Below are 25,609 nucleotides of genomic sequence, written 5' to 3'. Positions count from 1 at the left end.
GAGAACATATGGCTGCATCCAAAGAATCTGAAGGTAACGGAGATTCAGACTAATTTGTTTCAATTTTCGTTTTCTCAGAAGGTAGATTTGGAGAGAGTATTGAATGGGAGACCATGGATCTATGATGGTCAGCCATTAATACTGCTAAAATGGAAGGAGGGTATTGAGGATCATCTGGAAGCATTTGACAGAGGGAGAATATGGGTACAGGTGTGGAATCTGCCACTTCATTGGATTACCAGAGACGTTGGGAGGAAAATTGGGGGAGTTTTCAGTGAAGTAGTGGAGCTAATCATTCCTCCGGGGGGAGGTAAAGAGGGTAAACACTTGAAATTACTTGTGGAGTTTGACCTTACTAAATCTCTTCCTAGGGGAACCATGGTTAAATTTAATGGCTCAATGAGATGGGTAGAATTTAGGTATGAAAAATGTCCGGATTTTTGCTTCTGTTGTGGGATCATTGGTCATAATGAGAAGAATTGCGGTTTGAAAGGTTCTGATGTCAAAGGAGAACAACAGTATGGTAATTGGATGCGGGCTAGTTTTCCAAGGAGTCCTAACAGGAGGAATAATAGTGAGGACGAGCGCAAGTCAGGTAGTAGCAACCAGAAAGAGGCTAATTCTTACCATAGGGGACCTCCAAAATTGCTCCTGACTTATACTGAGGAAGCTCATGAAGAGGGAGGGGTTCAGATAGGAAAAGGAAAAGGGAGTGGGGGGGTTAAGGAGAGGTTTGAGGGTATAGAGATCCAGCAGGTAGAGGAGAGCGTAAAGGGGTTGAGGATGATGGCAAGGCAAGGTAGTGCAGAGGGAAGGAGTGGGGAGCAGGTCAAGAGGGAAACTACTGCAACAGGTGAGGTTCAAAGTAGAGAAGAGGGAAGGTCTGAAGAGGTAGGATTAGATCAGACTTCAGAGGGGGTGGTGCTTGAGCAGGGTTGGATGGACTGTGATGTTAACAAGGGATTGGATCAGCTCATAGCAGTGGAAGTGAAGGAGGTGAACACTGAGGTATCAGGTAAAGGGGAGCTGAGTAGGGGGAAGTTAAGTGCTAGTCAGTTAACTGCAGAGAAGGGGAAGGGAAAGAACTGTAAAGGATGGAAGAGGGTGGTGCAAGCTGTAGGGAGACGGGAACCTCTGAGAGATTTGTCTAATGGGAAGCTAAAGGTTGAGTCAGGAAAGAGGAAAGGTTCTGAGGAGGACTTAGGGAAGGATGGTGTACCTGAGTCGGGGTTCTCTTGGAAAAGGAATAAAAGAGCTGACCAGGAGGTGTGTTACATGGATGTTTCTGAGGTGGTGGAGCCCTCCCTTAATGGGGCTCCCAAGTCTCAATGAGAGCTCTGGTGTGGAACTGTCGAGGTGTTGGAAGCCCCTTGACAGTTCCCCAGCTCAAGGAGGCTGTGCTACTCCACTTCCCTTCTTTAGTTTTCCTTTCTGAAACAAAAAATAAAAAAAGTGTTCTGAACAGTGTTAAGCAAAAAATTAAATTTGATAATCTTTTTGTGGTGGATCCAGTGGGTTTAGCTGGTGGTTTGGCAGTGTTGTGGAAGGAAGAGGTGAAGGTTAAACAGGTCTTATTTACTACTTTCACAATAGAACTGCTGATTGTTGATAGTGATACAAGTTTGGAGTGGTGGTGTGTGTGTATCTATGCTAGTCCAGATGCTAGTATCAGGAAAGCTCAATGGGAGGTGATTAATAGAAGGAGGCAGATATGGGGGGAGGCTTGGGTCGTAATGGGGGATATGAATGACATAGTATCTCAGGGAGAGAAATGGGGTGGTAGGGATAGAGCAGATAATAGTTTTAATACTTTTAGAGCTTTCATAAATAATAATGAGCTGGTGGATATTGGCTATGAAGGGAAACCTTGGACATGGTGTAATAGATGGGATAATGAGGGGGAAATCAGGGAATGCTTGGATAGAGTGTTAGGATCTGGGAGTTGGTGCAACCATTACAGGAATGCAAGTTGCAGGCATCTGGAGACAGAGGCTTCTGACCATTGTATGTTGCTGGTGGATACTAAACCTGCAACAGGGAGGAGGTGGAAGAAAAGATTTGTGTTTAATAAAAATTGGATTCAACATAAGGAGGTGGGCAGTTTAGTGAAGTCAGTATGGAACACTAAGTGCATAGGCTCTCGTTGTTTTAGATTTCAGTTTAAAATTAAACAGTGCAGAGTGGAATTATTGAGATGGCATAAGCAGAAGGGGAGAAACTCTGGAAGAGTTATTTCACAAACCAAAAAAGAGATCAAGGAGTTAAAAGAAAGTAATGTTAGTGGGAAAGGGGTGAAGCTAGTAGCTCTGAAGAGAAGGTTGGCTGAAGCCTATAAAGAGGAAGAGGTCTATTGGAGTCAAAAGGCAAGACAGAAATGGCTAGTGGAGGGAGATAAGAATACCAACTATTTTCATGCCTGTGTGGCTGGAAGGAGGAAAAGGAACAAGATTGGCCTTATCAGGAGGAGAGATGGGGTGTGGTGTAAGGATGAGGAGGAGACTGGTGCAGAAATAATCCAGTACTTCAAGGAGATTTTTGCTGCTGAGTCACCTCAGGGAGTTGATGCAATTCTTAGTGAGGTACCACAGTCTATAACTAATCAGATGAACAAGCAGCTCATTCTTCCAGTGACTGAGCAGGAGGTTCACAGAGCGGTCTTTTCTATGCATCCAAACAAGTCACCTGGTCCTGACGGTATGACCCCTCTTTTTTTTCAAAAATTCTGGCCTGATATAAAGTTGGATCTGATTAATGCTGTCCAGAGTTTTTTTCATTCTGGCAATCTGCTTAGAGCTGTCAATGAAAAGTGTTTAACTTTGTAAAGGATAGGGTGATTAGTAGGATATCAGGTTGGAAAGAAAAGCTACTCAGTTTGGCAGGGAAGGAAGTGTTACTGAAATCAGTGGTTATGGCCCTTCCAGCTTATGTGATGTCATGTTGTAAGCTCACTAAGGAGTTATGCAGGGGTATGGAGAGGGAAATGGCTAAGTTTTGGTGGGGAGGTAAGGGAGAGGAGAGGAAGTTGCATTGGTTAGGTTGGGGAAAGTTATCTGATGTTAAGCAAAATGGGGGTTTGGGTTTTAGAAACTTAGAAAACTTCAATGTGGCTCTTCTGGCTAAGCAGTTATGGAGAGTTCTTACTAGGCCAAATCTGCTTGTGAGTAAAGTCCTTAAAGCTAAATATTTCAGAGGAACCTCTATCTGGAAGCTGAAAAGGAAAAATACTGACTCTTGGTGCTGGAGAAGCTTACTGAGTGCGAGGGATTTGCTGGAGGAAGAAATGAGGATCAGAGTGGGAGATGGGAAAACTATAGACATCTGGAAGGATAGATGGGTTCCTGGGTTGACAGGAGGGAAGGTGAGTTCAGAACAGGATACAACATTGGGTTTGTGCACAGTGAGTGAACTGATCAAGAATGGAAGATGGAATGAGGAGTTACTGGGAAGGGTATTTGATAAGGAGGATAGGGAGAATATTTTGCAGATTCCCTTGAGTCTCCAGGACTCTAAGGATCGGCTGTTCTGGGCACATTCGGCTTCTGGTTGAAGTATGTAATGTTAACTAAGGATTTCTAAAGTTAATTGACAGAGTAGAACTTGAATCCAACTGACCTTTAGCCTTGAGAGGAACTGCAAGCTCACAAGATCCCACTGGAAGGTGAAGCTTATCTCTTAGTGTATGTAAATTTGGTTCATAAAGCCACGTATTACCCTCACGTGCAACCAGCTCTTTGCAACTAAAGAGATTAGGTGTTGGGAAACAATCAGTGACCAGAAGGATATGAACTGCATGAGATCCTTTTGCAGTTGCAGCAAGTCCAGCGGCAGCAAGCTGCAAATGCAGACGAGCCACATCCCTTGACCACTCCCCAGATTTGTTGCAGGGAAGCTTCACTGCTATGAAATCAATACGTGGTTTACCAGAAAACTGAATCGTTGGCAGAGTAGGACATGTGGGAACCTCGTATTCTTCTTCTTCATCTATCCATTCAGGATATAATGTATCCCATGTAACATCACTGGTGACACTCTCGAGGTTAAGAAGAACATGCTCAGCATCTGGAAAGAACAGCTTCCATTGACCGATTTCACTTTCATGGAAGTTTAGCAATCCTATTCCCCGGTAGTCATTTCTATCAGTCAGTCTATTAACAACTTTGGACACTTCATCCCAGTTAATAGCTAAAAGAGATACATAGCGTCCATCTGCAGCAGTAATATCTCTTGTCCATCTATTTACCAAATTTGGACTGTTCCAAAAACAAGAAAGTGATTATGATTTGAATAGATGATAACTTTTAGATTAAAATTGAATGGTAAAAAGGGGTATAAAACTGTCCTCTATATGATCAGTAATGTTAAATACAAAAAAAAAGTAAGTTAACCAGTAAATATAGACAAATAGGTCAGAATCACGTCAGCTTAATGAGAAGTAACATAAAAGGTTCAAAAAGAACCAAATGCAGCGGATCATGCATCAAAAACAGCATACCCAGAGCCAGAGGTTGATGCACTTTCTGCTTCATAAATTGTTGGGGAGTGTAAGGTCATCAAAAATGCTCCCAGTATAATAATGCCCAAGACAAGCTTTAAAGTAGTGAATTTACAGTTCAAAACTCTCTCCTGCCTGGGACTATAGAGCACCTTTTCCCCATCTCTGGAACTTTTACTTCTTAATAACTTTTTTTTGTTGGCTTCTTCACTGAAGCAAATAAAAGAGAGTTAATATAAGGTTAGTAACAAGAAAGATGCTAATAGTTAAACATACGAGGAATCTCAAATATGGCATATATTATTTAAACTGAAGCATACAGTTCACTTTACGTAATTATGGGAAAAAGTAACGGTAAACAACTGCACTGCCCCCTCTAGATCCCCAAGAAAACAACTTTGGAATGAAGAAAATAACGGTAAAGCTACACTTCTGGAAATCCATGTTTCAAACATGACTTTTCATTTCAGTTAACCTCATGTACAGCAAATGTTATCACAATGAAGCTAATGAATGGAATAGTGCCTCTCTTCCCCCAGACCAGCTTTCACGGAGAGAGAGAGAGAGAGAGAGAGAGAGAGAGATGTCAAATAAGATTGGTAGTGCTTACTCACTTCTCCTCTCACAGGAAGGAAAAAAATACAATCTTAATCTTGCGCAGAAGTTAAGCTTTCTCACTAATTGTACAAAATCCAACACTTGCATATTACCATATGTGCCTTGTTGGCCAGCAAACTCAATCAAACTAACCATTTACAAGTAATAATTCATTACTAAACACGCAACAGTCCAATCATGTTCAGAAATCCAAAATAACCCCATAATCCTATATAACAACACCATCACAACCATCCTGGCTCCTCAACCAAGAAAACAACAAATCAAAGTTTACCTAACCGATTATGATCCAAATTTAATGGCCGAACTATAGTCCAATCAATTTAATCAAATATTCAACCAATTTTTATGCTTAATCTAAGCCAAATCCAACTTTTGATTTGCACTTCACACCAGTTCCCCCCCAAATAAAAGTACGCTTTACAGCAGTTCCGCTGGGCAGCGGTTTCTGCAAACAGTAATCTGCAAAGAAACTAAATCCATTTTTTCTAATTAAAATATGGCGAAGAGGGTTCAATCTGGAATCCAATGACAATCAAGAATCTCAAGCACTTTCAAAGCAGAAATGATTAGTTCTTCTAATTAAAAAGAATCAAATGGGTTTAATCTACATTGCAAGAAAATCCAGAAGAACCAACAGTTGAAGCTGAAGTTCTTGCTCAAAAAACTAAGCAGCAAAGTGTAAAATCTGATGATGGTCCGTGCACATTTTCTACATAAATACACACACGAGTAAAAGAGGGTTTCTATTTAAAATTCAACAATATAGTACTTTTAGCCAAAAATCAAACAACATGTACTAAAAGCAAAGCAATGAATCTAAACAAAAAACTACAAAAGGGACTAGCAGAAGTAGTAGTAGTAGTTGAAAATGCAGAACAGATTATGGGCTTACCTAGGTGTAGAAACTCTGAGTCTAGGCTCAATTGGATTTGCTGAGGAACCAAGCATTCCTCTCATGTTGTATGTTTCTTGATTCTTTAGCAGCTTGACCCTGGGAAAGGAAACACCTGATCTGGGCACAGGGGGGAAAAGTTAGGGAAAAAAACAAGTAGGGAATCCAAAAAGCTAAAAAGAGCAGAAAAAAATAAAATAAAAATTAAAGTAAAATTCATAATAGGACGAAAATTATCGATATTTACAACTAAGATGTGTTGTTGAATGTTAATTGATTGAAAGGTGACGCAGGCCATGCATCAAAGAGTTAGTTAGCGAGTCCATAATGGACTAGTCAACAAGAGGAGTCGTTCAATCTTTATGTTAATGATTAAAATTATTTAAAAAATAAGGATGATCTACTTAGACTTAAACTACTTTGTTTGATATGATACTTCTGTTAAATTTGTCAAACAGATCCTTTTCATGATTAATTAATAAAAACAAAAATATTACTGAAATATATACTAATAATTTTATAGTTAAACACATGGTTTACTTTTCACCCCCAAAAAGATAAGTCAACTAAGTTTGTTGTCACTTACCATCAACCATTATTTTTATCTATATGTGTTTGGATTGCAATTTTTTGGAAATTTTGTAGAAAATATATTGTAATGATTTGATATGTGTGAAATAAAAAAGTGATTGAAAAATGTGTTCACGGAAAACGTAGAAATTTTTTTAGTAGAAAATTCATTAAATTCGTTTCCAAACAAGGCCACAGTCAACATTATTTTATCTATATGCATGTGTAATTAAAAATTTTAGGATCAGAGCTTCGTATACACTGTGTTTAGGATTAACATTATATGTACTAATAGTGCAATTATTTTTTCACATGAGTAGTTTTGAATGTATGTTACATATGCATAATTTGAATTTTAAAATTTTTAAGTGTATTCCTCCGTATCATCAAATCCATCCCTTTCCTAGTAGAATTTTAAATTTAAATTCATGTTACATGACATGATTTAAACCTGTTAATGTAAAAAAAAAAAAATTATACATTAATGGTATATAAAAAGTTATCCAAAATTATATAATATATATATATATATGTTGCCACAAGGACTAACCTTTTTTTTTTTTGACAAAGTTCAAATAAGCCCGTTTGATAGGGCAATAGACACCACCTTAACAAGTGTGAATATTTGAACAATAAATATGCACATTAAGAGAATAACCTAAAAAAGTATGGTATTAAATTTTACGCCTATCGTGTTTCACAATCAATTTCATTTATTTAATTTCAATTTAAACAGTTCTCCATCATTAATTGTCAACATCAGTCATCACTGTGATTGCCAATGTCCTAATCGAGACACTTATCGGTCATCAGCACAAGTGCATAGTTTAGTGACTTTTTACGCAATTTGCTCTTTTTTTTTTTTTATCTCTTTCTCTGTTTAATTTTTTCTATTTTCCCCCTTTCCTTTGTTGTATTGCTCCTTGAAATGTAACCCTCGTTAAAAATCTCCACGTAGTCAATTACAAGAATTCTTCGTCCAATAATTTCCTCTTTGCTAATTTGAAGTAGCTCTCTAACCACGGAGCGTAATTTAATGCTTCAGATTACAAGGTGAAAATTCGATTAAGGCAGCCTTAATGGGCCTTCAGGACTCCATTAACAATTGTTCTGTTTCTTTCGATAATTGGACCACTAGGCCAGCCCATGTATTTAATATGCCTTTAAGCAGTGAAAATAAGTTGGACCTATTAGTGGGCCCTTGGTAATTGATTCTGCAGGCTTAACGCTGTCTGATTTAGAGATTAGAAGAAGGTTCAGTCCAGTCGATGGAGACAGCATTTAATGATTTAGTACCTGTTTGATAACATAAAAAAGTGCTGAAACTGAATTCATTCAGACATTCAGATGTTGTGGGTGTTTGATAAATAAAAATTCACCTGCTGAACTTATTTTTTTTGTCGAAACGTTAGCTTTATAGAAGTACTCAATAATTACAATATTTGGACGAAGGTCCAGTCATCAGGACAATAGTCCTACCAAAACATTAGTGCCTAGCACCTCAAGTTAGAATTCACTCATTCCTCATCTACAAGGATGTTTAGAGCATGCATGCTCAACTTGATACTTCCTACAAATCCTGATTCAACAAAAGAGAAAGAACACTTTTGGAACAAATTACTAATGTACTGTAAATCCTCCATCAGAGTAGCCATCTGTTGGTTGCTGGTCCTTGTATGTTTTATGCACTCTACCAGCTCCCTATCTTCCAGCTCCACTTTTATACTCGTCCAGCCTTGACTGATTGCATTCAGTAGTACAAGCCTCACCGCACCAGCTTGGTCTTGTTTTGTGTCTCCAGACATTCTTTCTCTTAATGCCCAGATTGCTTGTAGATTACCTGCCAAGTCAGTAGCAGTGATTCCAATCCCCACCATATGTTGCCTTCTGTCTTGGTGAGTGTGGACCTTGATCATCAGCCTGGCTTGGTTCTCTCTCTGGCTTTGATCTTGCTCAACACGTTCCAGTATTTCTGTTCCCTGGGTGTTCTTCCTTGTCTCCTTCCCTCTGTTAGCCTCATCAAATTCCATCCATCCCTTCACCGCCTTTTGTATTACCTTATGAGGTTCCTTTTCCTTGTATTCAAACTCCCTCTCGTTTCTGGCCTTCCAAATCTGCCAGAGAATATTTATGGTGAGGTTCACTTGGTCCTCCCCTCCTCTCTCTTCTTGAACTTCCACGATTGCAGTCCACCATTTGATGAAACAGTTTGATGTATGCTGTATTCCATCCTATTGTACAGGCGATAGCTTCCATACTTTCTTTACTTTGTTGCATTGGAGCAGCAGGTGTTCTATTGTTTCTTCCTCTTCTCCACACGCTGCACATTTAGGAGCTCCTTGCCTTGTTCGTCTGTGAATTTCACCTCTCACTGGGAGACCTCCATGCAGACATTTCCATATAAATACTTTCATTTTTTGGCACACTTTCTGCTTCCATAGTGCTTTCCAAGCTCTCTTGATAGATCCTTCATAGCTTGTCCCAGCATCATCCCTCCTTCTTATACTCTCCAGCTCTTTTTCCTTCATCCATTTCTTATATCCAGATTGAGTAGTATATTGACCATTTTGAGAGTGTACCCAGTAGTGACCATCTTCCTTCTCTGTAAAGCTTATAGGTATCTTCAGTATCCTTTCAGCATCTTGTTGGTTGAAAATTCTGAATATCAAAACAGCATTCCATCTGTTGTTGACGATAAGATCTGACACAAGCTGAAGTTGACACCCCGGTGGCTTTGGTGTAGTTGGTTTCCCACTTTTGCTGTCTGGAATCCAACAGTCTTCCCAGATTCTCTTTGCCTTGCCATTTCCTATCTTCCTCTTGACACCATTCTATACTTCTTTTCTCACATCAGCCAAACTTTGCCAAATTCAGGAAGCATTTTGAGGGACCTTACAGGTGAATAATGATTGCTTGGGGTAGTATTTTTCCTTCAGGACTCTACTGACTAGCAAATTTGGTTGTGTTAATAACTTCCAAACTTTTTTGCCCAATAAAGCTCTATTGAACCCTTGCAAGTCTTTGAATCCCATGCCGCCCTTACTTCTTGATTCTGTCATCTTTCTCCAGCCAATCCAATGCATCATTTTCTTTCCTTCTGTCTCCCCCCACCAATAGTCTGCCATTTTCGCACTAATATCTCTGCACATCTTAGAGCTCAGTTTGAAGCAAGACATGGTGTAGGTTGGCATAGCCATAGCTACTGCTTTAAGCATGACTTCTTTCCCTGTCTGGCTTAGCAGCTTATTTTTCCAGCTCTGCAGTTTCTTATCAATAGCATTCCGTATGTACCCAAACACCTGACCTTTAGATCTTGTTATAATCATAGGGAGGCCGAGGTATTGACCCTGTCTTATCTGCTGACTAGATCCCATTGATTGACAGACTACCTCTCTTACCGCTTGGGTTGTGTTTTTACTGAAGAACACCGAAGATTTATCCATGTTGATAAGCTGACCAGTTGCCTTTTCATACACCTTGAGAATGGTCATTAACTTCCCAGCTTCCTGTCCATTAGCTCTTGCCTTATTTCATACACCTGCTGAACTTATTAAATGGTGTTGAATTTGTATGTATTTTTTTCAGCACAAGAATCATAACTGAATGCTTAATTTGATAAGAATCAAGAGATTTACTTCAACTACTTTATCTTATCTACCAAATATATCCCTGTTTGTTAATTACATTCAAAATCCTTATCTAATTAAGCAACCTAATATTCCCTATTCAAAATCCTTATCTAATTAAACAAAACAACTTGATATTCTCTATTCAAAAATTTTTTTTAACAATAGTATTTTTTTGTAGTAATTTTCATCCACAAACATTTATATTTTGATATATATTTTTTTGTGCAGATAAATATTATTTATGTGATGCAGCTTATCCACACACACGTGGCTTTATGACACCATATCGAAATATTAGATATTGGTTGTCTGATTTTCGAAATGCTTCTCGTCCAAGATCAAAAGCAGAATGCTTTAACCAAGCACATGCAAGATTGAGAAATGTAATTGAACGTGCTTTTGGAGTATTAAAAGGTCATTTTTTCATTCTCAAAACGATGAAACCATACCCTTTTCCTACACAAAGAAACATTGTCATTGTATGCATTGCTCTTCACAATCATTGTCATTTTCATACCTAATAATTTTAAGTTAATTAAATCATAGATTCTATTTTCTTTTTGGATTAAAAGATAGAAGGGCAAAATTGTACAATTTAGCTTATTAAGCATTAAGTTATGAATATTTATCAAACAGTATAAATAGATTCAGCATTAAGATTCAGACATTCATATATCTCTTTTCAGTGCTTAAAATTCAACAAATTAATTATTTCAGTATTCAGAATTCAAAATTCAGAATTCAGATTCAGTGTTATCAAACGGAGCCTTAGAGTCTGTTTGATAACATAAAAAAGTGCTGAATCTGAATTTTTTCATACATTCAGATGTTTTGAGTGTTTGATAAATGAAAATTCATTTGCTGAACTTGTTAAGTAGTGCTAAACTTGTGTGTATTTTTTTCAGTACAAGAATTCCAACTGAATGCTTAATTCTAATAGGAATCAATAGAATTACTTCAATTACCTTATCTTATCTACCAAATCTATCGTTGTTTGTTAATTATGTTCAAAATTCTTATCTAATTAAACAATCTAATATTCTCTATCTAATGATTTTTTTTCTTTTTTCTCCCTTTTGAATGATTTTCACATCTTCTCCATACTCCACATATAATATATTTCATCTTTTATATTAATTTAATTTAAAAATAAATATTATCATTTTCATACCTAACATTTTTAGCTAATTAAATCATAGGTTCTATTTCTTTTTTGGATGAAAAGATATAAGGGCAAATTTGTCAAATTTAATTTATTAAGCATTCAATTATAAATGTTTATCAAACAGTATAAATAGGTTTAACATTAAAATTTAGACATTCATATATTTCTTTTCAGTACTTAAAATTCAACAAATTAATTGTTTCAGTATTCAGAATTCAGAATTCAGACTTCAGAATTCAAATTCAGTTTTATCAAATGGAACCTTACTCTTCCTTTTCTCTTTCTGGGTTCTGAAAGAAGGAAAAACAGATAGCAAATAATGAGAAGAGGGAAATTCACTAATTTGCACTCCATTTTTTATTATTTGCACTTTCATTATTTGTTTTATCATATAATCTAATAAATGAAAATTATATGATTAAAATAATAGCGAAAGCGTGATTAACAAAAATGGGAGTACAAATAACATTTTTCCAAAGAAGAAACTGATATTAGAAAAGAGAAAAAGTGAAACAAAAGGTAGACGTTGGAGAAAAAACAAACTAAAAGTTTCAACCCATAATTGGAGAAAAAAATATGCTTAATGAACTGGAAATATGAAATTTTCCGAAAATCAGCTACAAAAAATCATCTTAAAAATCTACGTAAGAAAACAGTGAATAATACTATCTAACCTCAGCTCAGAGATGCTTCTTGTACGAAGGTCATCTAATTGCAATTTCTTTGTTTTCAATGCTTAGCTATCATAGACTTACTAACGTCCTTAATATCCTCAACAAATCATTCAATCAAACATCCTTCTTATATTGCAGTTTCTTTTATTTCATTTGTTAGTTGTCTTAGATTTACTAATCTCCTTATGAAAATAAGGTAATTCTCCCCAAATCCTTCAATTAGTGTAATATCCACAATTTCATTGTTGCTATAACATTTCCAAGTGCTTTGGATCCTCTCTCCAAACCCTCCCTCCAAAACTGACCTTGTGGCTTTGTAGACTCGGCTTACCTTTTCCTTTCCTTTTTTTTTCTTTTTTTTAATTACACGGTTTAGTTAAAAATATCCAAACACTAATGCTATTTCTTTCTACTGATTTGTTTGTTAATCTCTTATCAAACTTTCATCAACTGAAAGAGAAACATGTCTGTCTATATCGAAATTCACTCTTGTTTTTGTTGCTATTGTTTCCTATATGACATATTTGATTCAACATCATTTATACTCCCCTCTATTCAATTTCTAAAAAACTCCATGCATAAGTTTTAATTTTCAAAAGTTTACGGGTGCAATTGCCCACCCTCATGACAATGTACGTAACTGTGCCACTGGCATTGAGGACGAAAATTTTCAGAATATATTCACATGTCTTCTCTTGTTTCGTATACTGTCCATGCATTCTCCCGAAAATATAACATAGATCGGGCAGTATTGTGCATTCATTAGTAAATTATATCCAAACAAAACTCGCTCTCTAGTTTTGAAGTTTCCATGATTTGTCTTCAATTTGATCAGTCTTTTCAAGAAACAGTTTATTCAAAAGCCAAACAGAAATCCTCTAAATGCTACTACTATGGAACCAGGAAGATATATACAAAAGGACCGGCAATGAATTTAAGAGGACAAGGATGCTTTATAGAGGCATGTTCAGAACTAAAAGATAAATTATGTTAGGAAAGAGATTTAAGGAAGTTTTCATCAGATTCTTTCAGTCACAAAAATTCCCACCAACTTAAATATCCTTACATAGGGGTGACTTTTATAAGATCTCCAAGGATATCTGCATGAATAGAAGGTTTTGCATGGGTTAGCTCCAACTATATATTGAAAACATTCTTTGCCTTGAAGCTCAAAATGTTGGAAAAACATGGAAAATCAGGCCAAGAATTTTTATATGCGTGGTTGGTTTACAAACTACCGCTTAATACATTTTTACACCCAAATTACTTACAATGAGATCCAAATTAAGTGTTAGAAACTAAATAAATCTCAGTTTTGCAAGTATTGATTTGTAAAGATTCTTCAATCTAATGAAATTAAGGAGCATTTGATAAAACTGAAGTTTAAAAACTGAAATTTGAAATCTGAATCTGTCAAGTCATTAAATTGTTAAATACTAAATTTGATACATTGAAGTGTATATCACATTGAGGCCTTATTTGATAACTCAATTCAGTACTTAAACTTAATAGATTCAGATTTTAACATGTTCATACACGTTTGATAACCAAAAATTAAATATCTGAATTAATTAAATGATATTGAATTTCCTAGATAAAACTTGCTCCAATAAGTGATAAACTATTCAGTTATCACTTAATGTGATATGTATTCAAATGTGTCATATTTTAGTACTTAATAATTAAATAAGTTAATTGATTCAGACTTTAGATTTCATATTTCAGTTTTTAGACTTAAATTTTACCAAATGCACCTTAAGTGATAAGTGAATAGTTTATTACGGATTTTTTGGAGCAAGTTTTATCTAAGAAATTCAATGTTACTTAATTAATTCAAATATTCAATTTTTGATTATCAAACGTGTCTAAACATGTTAAAATCTGAATCTATTAAGTTTAAATGTTGAATTGGATTATCAAACAGAGACTAAATCTTAGTTCTTTTTGTGATATAATGAAAGAAAAATAAACAAATCTCATTTATGAATAGGAAAATTAGATGAAGTGAATGTATGAAAAACCCCCCTCTACAATTTGTTAGTCCTTACTTTTATCACGTAATTAATGTTTTTTTGCTATGCTTACATAATTTCTCTATTTTATGTGGTCACATTTCACAATTTAACTGGTTAGCTTTTAGGTTTTTCATATTTGTTAACAATAATTAATCATACTTTTTGAAACATTCACTTATTTTTCAAAAATTTAATTGGTCATTTTTTAGGTGTAGTATTTGAACCAAAATTTTTTGAAATCAATCAATGCCTAAAAAAAGTACTTCTAAGGTTTCCATTATTTTCTGCACATGCAATTCGACTTGGTCATTTGTAGGGATGGCAACGGGGGCGGGTGCCCGCGGGTGCCCGCGGGTGCCCGCCCCGCATGGGGCTCACGGGGCGGGGGGTGGGGCGGGGGCGGGGGGGAATTTTTTCCCCCCGCTTAGAAACGGGGCGGGAGGCGGGGGTATACTCCCCCGCCCCATCTCCCGCAAAAAAAAAAAAAATATATATATATATATATAAATGACTATATATTATATGTAAGTTAATTAGTTATAAACTTATGATAATGATATTATTAGTTAGATGTATTATATAATGTATATTAGTTTATGTAATATAATTGATATTATCAATTATATGAATATACATGTCTACTAATAGAATTTATTAATTAGTTATACTAAATTTACTAATACATTTATACTAAATTTCTAATTACACTTAATAGAATAACACTTTTTTCTCAAAAAAAAAGCACAAACACAATGATGAATTAGTGATTGCATTTGTACTAAAAGTGAAAATTTGACTATTTTAGTTATATTTATTTCATCATATTGGATTGTATTCAAATAACTTCTGTTTGATTGTTTTTATGAGTTTCAATTGTAAAATTACAATGAATAATAATTTGGTGATGTGTTGATATTTTAGTACTTGATTATTTATTAAAATTTAATTATAATAAAATTATATAATAAAATTTTATTAACCCCGCGGGTGCCCCCGCGGGGGAAGCGGGGCAAGGCGGGGCGGGGGGAGCGGGAGGCGGGGGACGGGGCGGGGGACGGGGGGAACTAATAGGCAACGGGGCGGGGGACGGGGGAGGGGTCCCCCGCCCCAACCCCGCCCCGTTGCCATCCCTAGTCATTTGTGCTATAAATTTTAGGAACAATGAATCTTTTTCGTTATTGAATCCCTCAATTTTAGCATATTACTCAAATGGTAATGGTGGCTATGTATGCATATCTTTCTTCCCTCCATTACAATCTTGCTCTTTTCAATACCAATCACTACTAAATATCTTCCTTTCCCTGTTACAACTCTACCATTTCTCAACATCAATCACTACTACATGTACTGTGGTATGTTAATTTATTTAATTGTTTTTACACAAAAATTTGACAAGTTAATTTTGAAGTTTGTTAGTAGCGCTTTTATGTGTTGCTTCTCATTTTCAAGGAGCATATGCACAAGATTGCTGGGATTGGCCCGGTAGTTAGGAAATGACTCTTACGGTCTTTCATGCTGCTACGGGGTTGGAATCCCGTGTCTGGCTGCAATCATAATTCAAGAATCTTTTATATGTAAATGTAAAGCATTAAATCTATTAATAGCGTATTATTTTTTAATATAATATAATTTATGATTTTTAATTTTATCGAATCTTTTACAAAATTATATATAGTCCCATTCAAGAAATGGGTTAAAAACTAGTATATATTATAAAACAATATTTAGTTTCTATGTAAATAAGTAATTGAGATGGACGTATCCATACTCTGCCAAGTAGACGTCCTCTCTTACCACCGCGCATACATATCTAAATATGGTTTGTTTTTTTTAACATCTAATGATCCATTTTTATTCTCCCTTACATTGATATACTTTCTGTATCTAATCTTATTTACACTCCCTTATATTTATTTACTTTTTCTAATTAATTTTACATTTTTATAAATATGACACCTGAAATATATTTGCTTTCTTTCATTTCTTTTTGGGATAATTTCAGAAACCTACCCTGAGGTTTCTAACAATTTCACTGAGCTCCCTTGAGGTTTAAAAAATTACACATACATCCCTTATCATTTAAAATAATAATTTTACCCTTAAATTTTTTAAAGAAATTCATTTATTTGGTATGCTTATACTTAGAATGAGTTTCAAAATTATTTTTTTCATTCTTATTCTTTTTTTTTATTTTTCACCAATAAAATTGTAGAACTGCCACTATTGCCTCTAGTTTTTATTATAACCAAATGTCGAACTAGTGATTTTTTGATGAGTTAATTTTATATAAAATCTAATATTTTTGCTGATCTTTGTTTTCTATTTTTTGGTATTAAAATTAATAAAAAATAAAAAATAAATGGCTGAAAATCACTACTAAATTATAATAATCTCACTACTCGAAAAATTTATAAACTCTAAATGAATTATTTCAACATTTTCTTTTCTATCTTATAAATCTAAATCCATAATAAAATACCATTAAAGGTATCCTATCATAGTGATAAAATTATTATTATAGTTGTTTATCAAATAGTAAGTATGGACATAATATATTTGGCACATTTTCCTTATAATTATACTAGATAATCTTACAATTGTATAGGAAAATAAATTAAAACTCATTACACTAGAACATTTTTGGGTTTTCATTTAAAAAATTGACCAAGTCAATATTATTTTAAGGTTTTATTACTAAAACTATCAAATCAAGGGAGGTAAGTGTAATTTTCCAAACCTCAAGAGAAGTCAGTGAAATTGTCAGAAACCTCAGGGGAGGTTTCTGAAATTATCCCTTTCTTCTTGAAAGCAAAGCCAACAATGCCATCGTGGAGTCATATAACACGATTTCATTAACAACTCTCATTATGTTGGATCGGTCTTGAAGAGCAAGGTAATAAACCGCAAACTGCAAAGAAACAAAAGAACAACCATTTGTAAATAACATCAAAATCAAAATCAGAGTTGATTTGTTTTATAAATTTCTCCCCCAAACTAATTTAAACAGCCGTACCCGAACACCAGAATCTTCAAATCTTCAGATTCTTTTGATAGAATAAAACCACCACATTGAGGAGAGCATTTGCCAAATCTTTTAATCAAAGTAGGACAAATAGCCCTGTATTACAATAAAAAAGACTTAAAAAATACAAAAAAAAAAATCTTGAAAAAAGGAAATTCCTACCGAGAAAAATAGGCCAACTGATTTAACCCTCAAATCTCTCACCATTATCCTTCTATTTCAACCCACAAAATACAACATGCCCAACAAAAGAAAAAAGGGTAGGAGGCTGGTCGAAGAGTGATGAGAAAAGATATTATTTTTTGGCTAATTGTTTCCAATGTGAGTGGAAAAGGAATAAGTTTTTAATATCACTCCCCTTTGAGTAGTATTTTTAAATGTTATCCATAGAGGTATCAAAATGGGTGATTTGGACGGGTTTGAACGGGTTGAAATGGGTAATAGGTATAAGTGAATTAACTAATTTATACTTATTTAATTAGATGGGTATAAATAGGTAAGTCAAAAAATGAATTGAGTAATTCAATTACCCATTTATAACCCATTTTATTTTAATTTTTTGTAAAGTCATTTAAATTCATTTTTTGCAAACTAAGTTATCAATTTATACCACCCTTTGCACCCATTATTAGTTTTAAATATTTACTTATAATGTTTAATAAGTCTAATTACCAATTTTTCCCATCCATGTTCTATGTAACAAAATTACATAGTATTTAATAATTAAACAATAAGAATACAAAAATTTGAACTAAGTACTATGAAAGTTAACATAAAAACTTAATCCAATAACCTTGAACCCCTAGCATTTTTTTAATGTGTAAATTTAAAATTTTATTTTAGAAAGATAGGAAAAGAAATTAAAACTTGTCATAAATTGGTAATGCTGAAAAATGAGCAAATTAACAAACTACGAGAAAATAAAATAGTAAGATAAAACCAACAATTAATAATAATAATGAAACAAAAGTAGTTAATATCATGAAAAAAATGAGAATTCTGAAAAAAAAAATTGAGGATATCTATCTGCATAAAAAATGCATCAAATGTTTGTTAAGGCTGAAAAATAAAATATTCCACTATATACAAGGCTTCAACAATATTAATGCATGAAAGTCTCCAACAATGAGTTCAATAATCAAACGCAGGCCTCAAATTTCTTCTAAATGGGTGGGAAAAGAGAGGAGGTTCGGGGAAAAACAATTCTAAATGGATTAATTAGATTTGGTGGGTTACCCAATAATATCCATTTAAATAAATTGATATTCTTTGGTAACTGATTTATACCATTTGTAAAAATTTAAAATATTCATATCCATCTATTTTTGAGCGGATATAAATAAATTTAGTTAAATGAATTTGTTTGCCACCTATAATTATCCGTGAAAACTGAAAATTTATAAAATACCAAAGAAAAGTCATCAGTTTAAAAGGATAGAAGTAACGGGTCAGAGTTGCGAATCAACTTGAGAAATTTGAATAGGCCAACAAAATGCCACTGGGCCTGTGGTCCAGTGGTCACTGCCCAGCCTTCTAAGGCTTAGTGGTGTTGGGAGGTCAAGGGTTCCAGGAACCTTGTCTCCCTCTTTCCCTTAGATTAGGCTAGTTTAGGTAATAAGAATCCTATCGTTGTGATAAAAAAAAAAAAAAAAAGCCAATAAATGCCGATTGAAATAAAAGCCCGCAAAAGTAGCGGTTGAGTTTAATATTTGCAAGCCATCCATTCTAACCCGGTGACCAGATTGAAATAAAAGTGGCATCAGACCAAATTGCCTTGGAGAATACCAAACAAGCCCCTAGTTTCAAAGTTCAACTGTCAAAAATCCAGCAAATGAATTTGGCGGAGGTTTAATTCTAGTAAATTTTCTTTGCTAAATAAATTGAAGCATTAGTACTGAACTCCATTTTCTTTGTATATTTGCAAGAGGACATGAAAAAAATTGAAAGCCATTAATATTGAGCAATATACCATTGGCCTACTTGGACTGGAATTTTTTTTTTGCAAGAAAATTTTTCTTTACACTAGAAATATGTTTCCTAATCATTTTTTAGTTTTTCTAACCACCTTTTTATTCCATGTACAACACATTCTAAAAAGTATTACATTATTATTTTTAAAAGACTTTATAAATAATTTTCAATCCAAATAGACACATTTCATGCTCAATGACTTGCATGGGCGCTAGGCAAGAGGGTTCTTCGTTGATTGCTTGTTAACAGAAATTGCTGATATTACTACTTCCAATTTAAAACAGAGCCATTTGGATTGTTATTTTCTAGAGTTTTTATAAAAAAAAAAATGTACAATAGCAATTTGAAGTATATGAGATAAAAAAAAAGATGATTAAAAGATGTGTTCACAGAAAACGTAAAAATTTTTTGGAGAAAAGTGACGATCCAAATATCTTAGACACTCATAGATGCATTACAACCAATATTAAATTTATGCATGTACTTAAACCATAGTTATTAAATCTGGCCCGGGAAGGAATCCGATGAAGGAGGTCGATCAACGGGTCACTGGTTCAACCAATGCGTGAGTGGTTGAACCAGTGGGTCGCTAAATATATTTAAATATTATGTTTCGTAATTTTTTATATAAGATATATGATATAAATTGTAATAAACAATGCCATAGCAAATGCTCATTTAATTTAATTCACTATAGAATATTTAATTCATATAAGAATCAATAAAACATAAATTTATTTAGTAATCCACCAAACTTCAAGTGTAAAATTTTATCTGTATTTAGTGTAATTATCTAGCTTATTTATGAATATTAATGCAAAAAGTTATTAAAAATAATATTTGTCTTTAAAATGAATTATGTAATATGTTATTTTTGAAATCTATTTTATAATTTATAGAGTTTGGGGCCATAAATTTTTATTAAAAGATTCCAAATAAATTTGTTTTAGAGAAAAAAAAGATAGAATTGACAAAACATTCACATATTATAAGAAAGTTATTCAAAACATTCATATATTATAAGAAAGTTATTCTACTAACATATTGCAAGTGGCTTGGTGGTATGTATATTATAGTTATATGCTTAAAGTCCCAAGTTCAAATCTTAACAAAAACTAATTAAAATTTTTTCACAAAACTAGCCGGGTTCCCGGTTTAATCAGGTTGAATCGCTAGTTATTGACCAGTCAATGGTTCCTATGCTTAAACGGGTTAATTAGAAACTCAATCTGGCCCAATGATTGATTCATCGAATTGACCGGTTTAACCGTCGGGCCGAGTTTAATAACTATGATTTAAACACACTTTACAGCTTGTCTTCATTCCAAGTATTATTTTTTCAAAGGAATGAGAATATATGATATTCAGTATGACCTATCCTAGCATGGGTATATGATATATGATATAGAGTGGATAATGTGGGAAGCTCTTGAGCTATTATCATTGTGCACTTTTCGCCTCTAATCTAAATTTGGTTTTGGACCAAAGCCTAAACAATTAAAAGTGCATAGTTTAAAGATTTCTGCCCATTTTAGACATAAGTCCACCTAGAACTGAAGGTCATTTTTGTCCAACCTTAATCGAAAGCATTGAAAACTTAATCAAAAGCATTGACAGCAGTAGTAGAAATCCAAAGAAAAGAAAATCCTTTATTTTCCTTAAACTCAGCCATCAAATTTCGTCACAAATCTTTGATTTTTTTTCTTTCTTTCTTTCATTTTTTTGGTGTGAATTATTGCTTAATTGCTGTAAATTTAGCTGAATTGGATAGAGAACATCTTTGTAGCATTCAGAAGTTTGACCTAAACCTCGTTAACTAGCTAGAAAGTAGTCGAGAAAAAGAAAAAAAACAAAAGCTTGACAAAGCATATGGTTGAAGAAGTAGGTTTCTTTTTGTTGATCTTGTTGAGGATGGAAATAGTTTGCTTCAAGAAAGCTCCAATTTGCTGAATTTTTGTTTGGAAGGGTTAATGAGTAGCCTTTTTGAATTCAGTGTTTCTGATTTATTTGTTTTTTTTATACTCTCTCCGACCCACTTTGATAGTCATGTTACTTTTTTCATACAGTTTAAGAAAAAGCAGTTAATTTTGTTGGAAAAGTAAATTTAGATTGCTATTTTCTTAAAATACACTCACATTAAATATGGTACAACTTTTATAGAAACTTGAATTAATGGTAAAAATAGAATTAACTCTCATTAAATGGGGTAGGTTTATAGTAACAACTACTTACATTGAATAAGGGTATTTTAGGAAAATTAAAATACAACTACATTCTTCAATTGGAAAGTGGACTACAATTTGGGACAGATGAAAAAGGAATATAGGACTATCAAAGTGGGAAAGAGGGAGTCGTAATTTTTTTGGTAAGAATTCTTTGAGTTTGGAGTAGTAGTTTCAGAAGCCGATGCGACAATGCATGTATCCTTGTGCTTAGTTTTGCATGCATATGCATCTGAGATTTCTAGCAATGCCGAGTTTGTTGGTTTTGTTATCAGGGAGATCCTTTAGGCTAAAAAATGAGAGGGGATCTCTTCAGCTAACCTGTCAAAGACAAATTTTTTGGGCAGAATTTTTCGATATTATTGAGGTAGAATGTAAAATAAAAATAAAAACCCCAGAACCTATCAAGTGCTAAAAAAAAAAGTTAAAAATTAAAAATTAAAAAAATCCCAGAAACCTAGTGTACTATCAAGAGATTGCACTTTGAAAATAAAACTAAGAAAACTGAGGCTTACCTGGTCATTGATGTTATACTACGTGGTGAGAATTTCACACTATATCTTAGGAACGAAATCCTCGTAAAATCTGCTAGTTCAAAAGATAAATAAATGAAGAAGGATACGCTCTGGTGCTCCAACATGATCATAATTGTGAGTTTCATATGCATCTGTGCACATTTTAGTACATTTTCATCTATCATGTCCAAATGACTTGCGAAAAAAAAAATTGCCAAGCACAATCCATAAACAAAAAGATTGAATTTATAAAGGAGTATATGAAGTGTACATATATAGCTAACATTTTTGGCCTTCTAACATCAAACCAATGAGTGGATCAAATTTAGCATTGCTCATTCACATCTGGTTTTGAAAAGCTATTCTAACCGTAGAATAAGTAAATTTTAAGAGTAGGTGATTACTTGCAATTTTTGCATCATCTTCGCTTTCGCTTGTGAGTGGAATGTTTTGCCTTTTGTCCCTTTGTAGCAACAACAATTGGATCACAAACATCAAAATCACTCCTCTTTATGGACTCATCCATCATATTATCCTTTTTTTTCAGCTTTATGCACTATAGGCGAGCATCATTCACCCAAAGATTTTTGAAACGAGATGCTGAATTTATAATGCACTCTCTAGCTTCATCATATCCTTGTTGTGTCTTAACTGCATAAAAACACATTTGATTACTTAATGCACATAAAGCACCAAATCGAGCTGTGTTGAATTGCTGAATTTTCAAGTTGAATGGAATATATGTTTTTTTCGGCTGGCTTTGCTTGTTGAGTCCATCTAAACAGAATGCATGATTTAGGAATCTCGTCCATATCCTCATGCCAAGAGCAAATTTGATGCAAGTACTTAGTGAATGTATATAACTTCACCTTATCTTGATCAACAACTGAAACAAGGCAGAGTGAGGCTTCAGCAGAAATTTCATCATGAATCTTTAAAAAAATCTTCCTCGTGAAAATGCTTGCAGCATTTCCTTCCAATTCTCTCAAATGAGTAATTAGAACAGGAGATGACTGATTTGTGATACACTCTTCCTTGTGTTCATTCTGTCTAACTTTTGATAAAAATATCTCAAATCGTTGAACAAAAGGATAAAGTAGCATTTTGAATTGAAGGTACTTGTGCGCCTTAGCATTCAGTTGTTCTGATCTTTGCGTTGATTTCATTCCAGCAAAAAAGTGTCCCCTCAAAAATGTAGCAGCCCATTTTTCCTTTTTTTTTTTGTAGCAGCCCATTTCATGGCTGCAAATCATGTCCATAGCCACATCAAAATCATGAACGAACCCCTTATTTGTATCGGTAACCACATTTTTTTTAAATGCCAAGCACATAATCGGTGATGGGCACAAGGAATAACTGCCTTATTGCATTTCTCATTGCAACATCTCCATCAGTAACAACTGAGATAGGTGCTTTTTTTCCATGGCCTCCAGAAATGTTTCCAATACCCACTTATATGTGTCCTTAGTCTCATCAGCAATCAATGCATAACCAAATATTGTAGTAACATAGTGATGGTTTACGCTGACCAAAATTACTAGTGGCTTCCTATAAGCATTAGTGCGGTATGTGGAATCAAAGACAAGAACATCGCCAAAATATTGGTAATCCAAACGAGATTGAGAATCTGTCCAAAAGAGTCGTATCAATCACTTCTCCAGGTCAACAGTATACTTGTAAAAGAAATTCGCCTCACCATTTGCTCGACCATCCAAATATGCCAACACCTGAGAGGCATCACCAACTTCAAGTGCATTCCTATGGAATTGGTCAACAACATTTCGTAGATCCTTTTCTGTGTATCTCATCTTGTTGTAACCCCCAGCTTGGTAAGCTTGAAGATTCACTATTTGAGGAATTCGAATACCAACTCTATGCATCAAAATAGCATGCTCCAAGTCTCCTGTGTTGACACTTCTATGTGATTGAAGAAATTGTACAAATTCTTCATTTGCCAATTGGTGATTGTGATCCATATTAAACAGCTTAATTGTAAACTTCTAAATATCCTTGTTCCATTGCACAATTATAGTTTCCAGACAACCAACTCTCGTAAGACGTTTTGCCTCTTTCTTACGGTTAACTAAATTTAACAATTTGCTATTTCTAAAGCCCTGTCTGTTGCATACCCATCGTTTGTATGTCACAATACCTTTTTGATCTTTCTTTTCATCACGTTCTCTAATACCAAAACCGACCATTTTGCTATGACATAAGTAAAATTCTCTGGCATCTTCAATGGAATCAAATGTTAATTGTTGAATTTCATCAGAAGATAATTTGTCAAGCCGATCAACAATGGTTCTCCAACTTATACCACCACCAAGCTTGGCCGATTTGTTAGATAACTTTACTAGATCATCTACATGAACTGTCATTTCTTCCATTTTCAGCATGACGCTAGAAGCTATCATGTCAATCAAAGAAACTATCATGTCAATGTATGTGTTGATGTATGTTTTCTAAGATTTTTACTTAAATTCTTTGTAGCACATATAAAATATTGCAACTTTGGACTCCTACGCAATCCATACTCAAGTTGATCATATCCAAAGATTGGAATCCTACGCAACCCATACCCAAAGATTGGAATCCTACACAATCCATACCCAAAGATTGCTGAAAGTTATGTCAAATTGCATAATTACTTTGGAACGACTAAAATTTAAGAGGGGAATGAGAAAAATACTATCTAGATTTGGCAATTAAAACTTTTAATTTTCTCACCCACACAGAGTAGCAATCATAACATACAAATTTCTCTTTGACATTTCGCCGAACATCTTTTATGCATTCCCAAATTAATCACATTTAACTTAAACGTCTAGTCTCAAGTCCTTTCTTAGATGTTTCATATGGCTATTAAGCATATTTTACCCGTAGACAATCAAAACTACAACCATTTCCTAGATGTTTCAATGGACATTTTCAGCCCCAAAATTGCAATAAAATCTTCAAATTCTTAGCCCTGATTTCGCAAGAAAATCTTGACAAACAAAATAAATGAAATATAAATAAATTACAGCAATATAATCAAACGATTTCAAGAGAACATAATGGTCTAACCTCGTCACTGCTATTTTTCATATGCTCTTTGGTTGGCTATCACCGTTGCTAACCCTTTTGTTGTGTCTGCATATGGCAGCACCCAAAACCAACCGATCGATGAGGAAGGATAGAGTGAAATCAAAACAAAAACATTCAGTGGAATACTCAATTTTCAGTGGAATAACAGAAAAACAAATCATTTTGTTTGCGAATATACCTTGCTGGAAGGACCTTTAAACGACATCCAGTGGGAGTCAGAATCTTCCTTCTCAAATCCGTCCGGTGATTCTCGATCAGGACTGTTGTAATCTTGCCAGGAAAATTTTGCATTATATCGTGAGGTAAGAAGAAAAAAAAGAAGGAAGGCAACTTTAGAGAGATGTGATAACCAAAACCTTTTTCAGAAACTGATGATTTTTTTACTTTAATATGTAAATTTTTTACTTTTAGTATTAGTAAGTTTAAATTAAACAAAAGTAACTTTTGTCAAATAATAAGTAAATTAAATTACTCAAAGGGTAAATTTCTATTTCTAACTCAAACTTATCTTTCAATCATATAATTACTAGTTTTAATTAAAAACTTACTAAAGTTAATATTAATTATTTTAATATAATATTTAAAAAGTTGCTAAAAAATTTGATCTGTCACTAAAGATAATAGAAACCTATAATAATAGGTTTCCCTAATATCGTTACCATAACTATAGGCACTGTAGCATTGTCACATGCTCAGAACCACTCCAAGTTAACTGTCCAAGCTCGTAAAACCTT

The 25,609-nt window shown here is 34.1% G+C and overlaps 3 protein-coding genes across 3 annotated transcripts; 1 reads left to right on the top strand and 2 right to left on the bottom strand.

The window, feature by feature from the left end:
- Positions 1–1,328: 1,328 nt before the first annotated feature.
- Positions 1,329–3,547, top strand: LOC140012852 (uncharacterized). Its single transcript, XM_072061193.1, has 2 exons — positions 1,329–2,694; positions 2,808–3,547. Exons 1-2 carry the CDS (start codon positions 1,329–1,331, stop codon positions 3,545–3,547), a joined length of 2,106 nt encoding a protein of 701 aa, XP_071917294.1.
- Positions 3,548–3,562: 15 nt separating this feature from the next.
- LOC140012851 (putative UDP-glucuronate:xylan alpha-glucuronosyltransferase 3) lies at positions 3,563–6,239 on the bottom strand. The gene is made up of 3 exons (XM_072061192.1): positions 6,006–6,239; positions 4,493–4,702; positions 3,563–4,250 (listed from the first exon to the last, which is right to left on the bottom strand). Exons 1-3 carry the CDS (start codon positions 6,068–6,070, stop codon positions 3,563–3,565), a joined length of 963 nt encoding a protein of 320 aa, XP_071917293.1. The 5' UTR covers positions 6,071–6,239.
- A 16,922-nt stretch (positions 6,240–23,161) lies between these two features.
- On the bottom strand, positions 23,162–23,764 carry LOC140012850 (protein FAR1-RELATED SEQUENCE 5-like). The gene is made up of 2 exons (XM_072061191.1): positions 23,485–23,764; positions 23,162–23,415 (listed from the first exon to the last, which is right to left on the bottom strand). The coding sequence occupies exons 1-2, from the start codon at positions 23,762–23,764 to the stop codon at positions 23,162–23,164; spliced, it is 534 nt and encodes a 177-aa protein (XP_071917292.1).
- Positions 23,765–25,609: the final 1,845 nt, after the last annotated feature.

The sequence above is a fragment of the Coffea arabica genome, chromosome 8e (genome assembly GCF_036785885.1).
Source record: "Coffea arabica cultivar ET-39 chromosome 8e, Coffea Arabica ET-39 HiFi, whole genome shotgun sequence".
NCBI lineage: Eukaryota > Viridiplantae > Streptophyta > Magnoliopsida > Gentianales > Rubiaceae > Coffea > Coffea arabica.
Note: the sequence above shows the minus strand (reverse complement) of the source record. Positions and strands in the feature narration are given on the sequence as shown.

What these genes read in the sequence shown, in the direction of transcription:
- LOC140012852 (XM_072061193.1), top strand. Translation starts at nt 1,329, where the DNA reads ATGAGAGCTCTGGTGTGGAACTGTCGAGGTGTTGGAAGCCCCTTGACA. An exon ending in CAAGTCACCTGGTCCTGACG is followed by an intron (nt 2,695 to 2,807) that starts GTATGACCCCTC and finishes GTCAATGAAAAG; the next exon opens with TGTTTAACTTTGTAAAGGAT.
- LOC140012851 (XM_072061192.1), bottom strand. Translation starts at nt 6,070, where the DNA reads ATGAGAGGAATGCTTGGTTCCTCAGCAAATCCAATTGAGCCTAGACTC. An exon ending in CTCAGAGTTTCTACACCTAG is followed by an intron (nt 4,703 to 6,005) that starts GTAAGCCCATAA and finishes TATTTGCTTCAG; the next exon opens with TGAAGAAGCCAACAAAAAAA. An exon ending in GCATCAACCTCTGGCTCTGG is followed by an intron (nt 4,251 to 4,492) that starts GTATGCTGTTTT and finishes TTTTTGGAACAG; the next exon opens with TCCAAATTTGGTAAATAGAT.
- LOC140012850 (XM_072061191.1), bottom strand. Translation starts at nt 23,764, where the DNA reads ATGGATCACAATCACCAATTGGCAAATGAAGAATTTGTACAATTTCTT. An exon ending in TTTGGATGGTCGAGCAAATG is followed by an intron (nt 23,416 to 23,484) that starts GTGAGGCGAATT and finishes TCTTTTGGACAG; the next exon opens with ATTCTCAATCTCGTTTGGAT.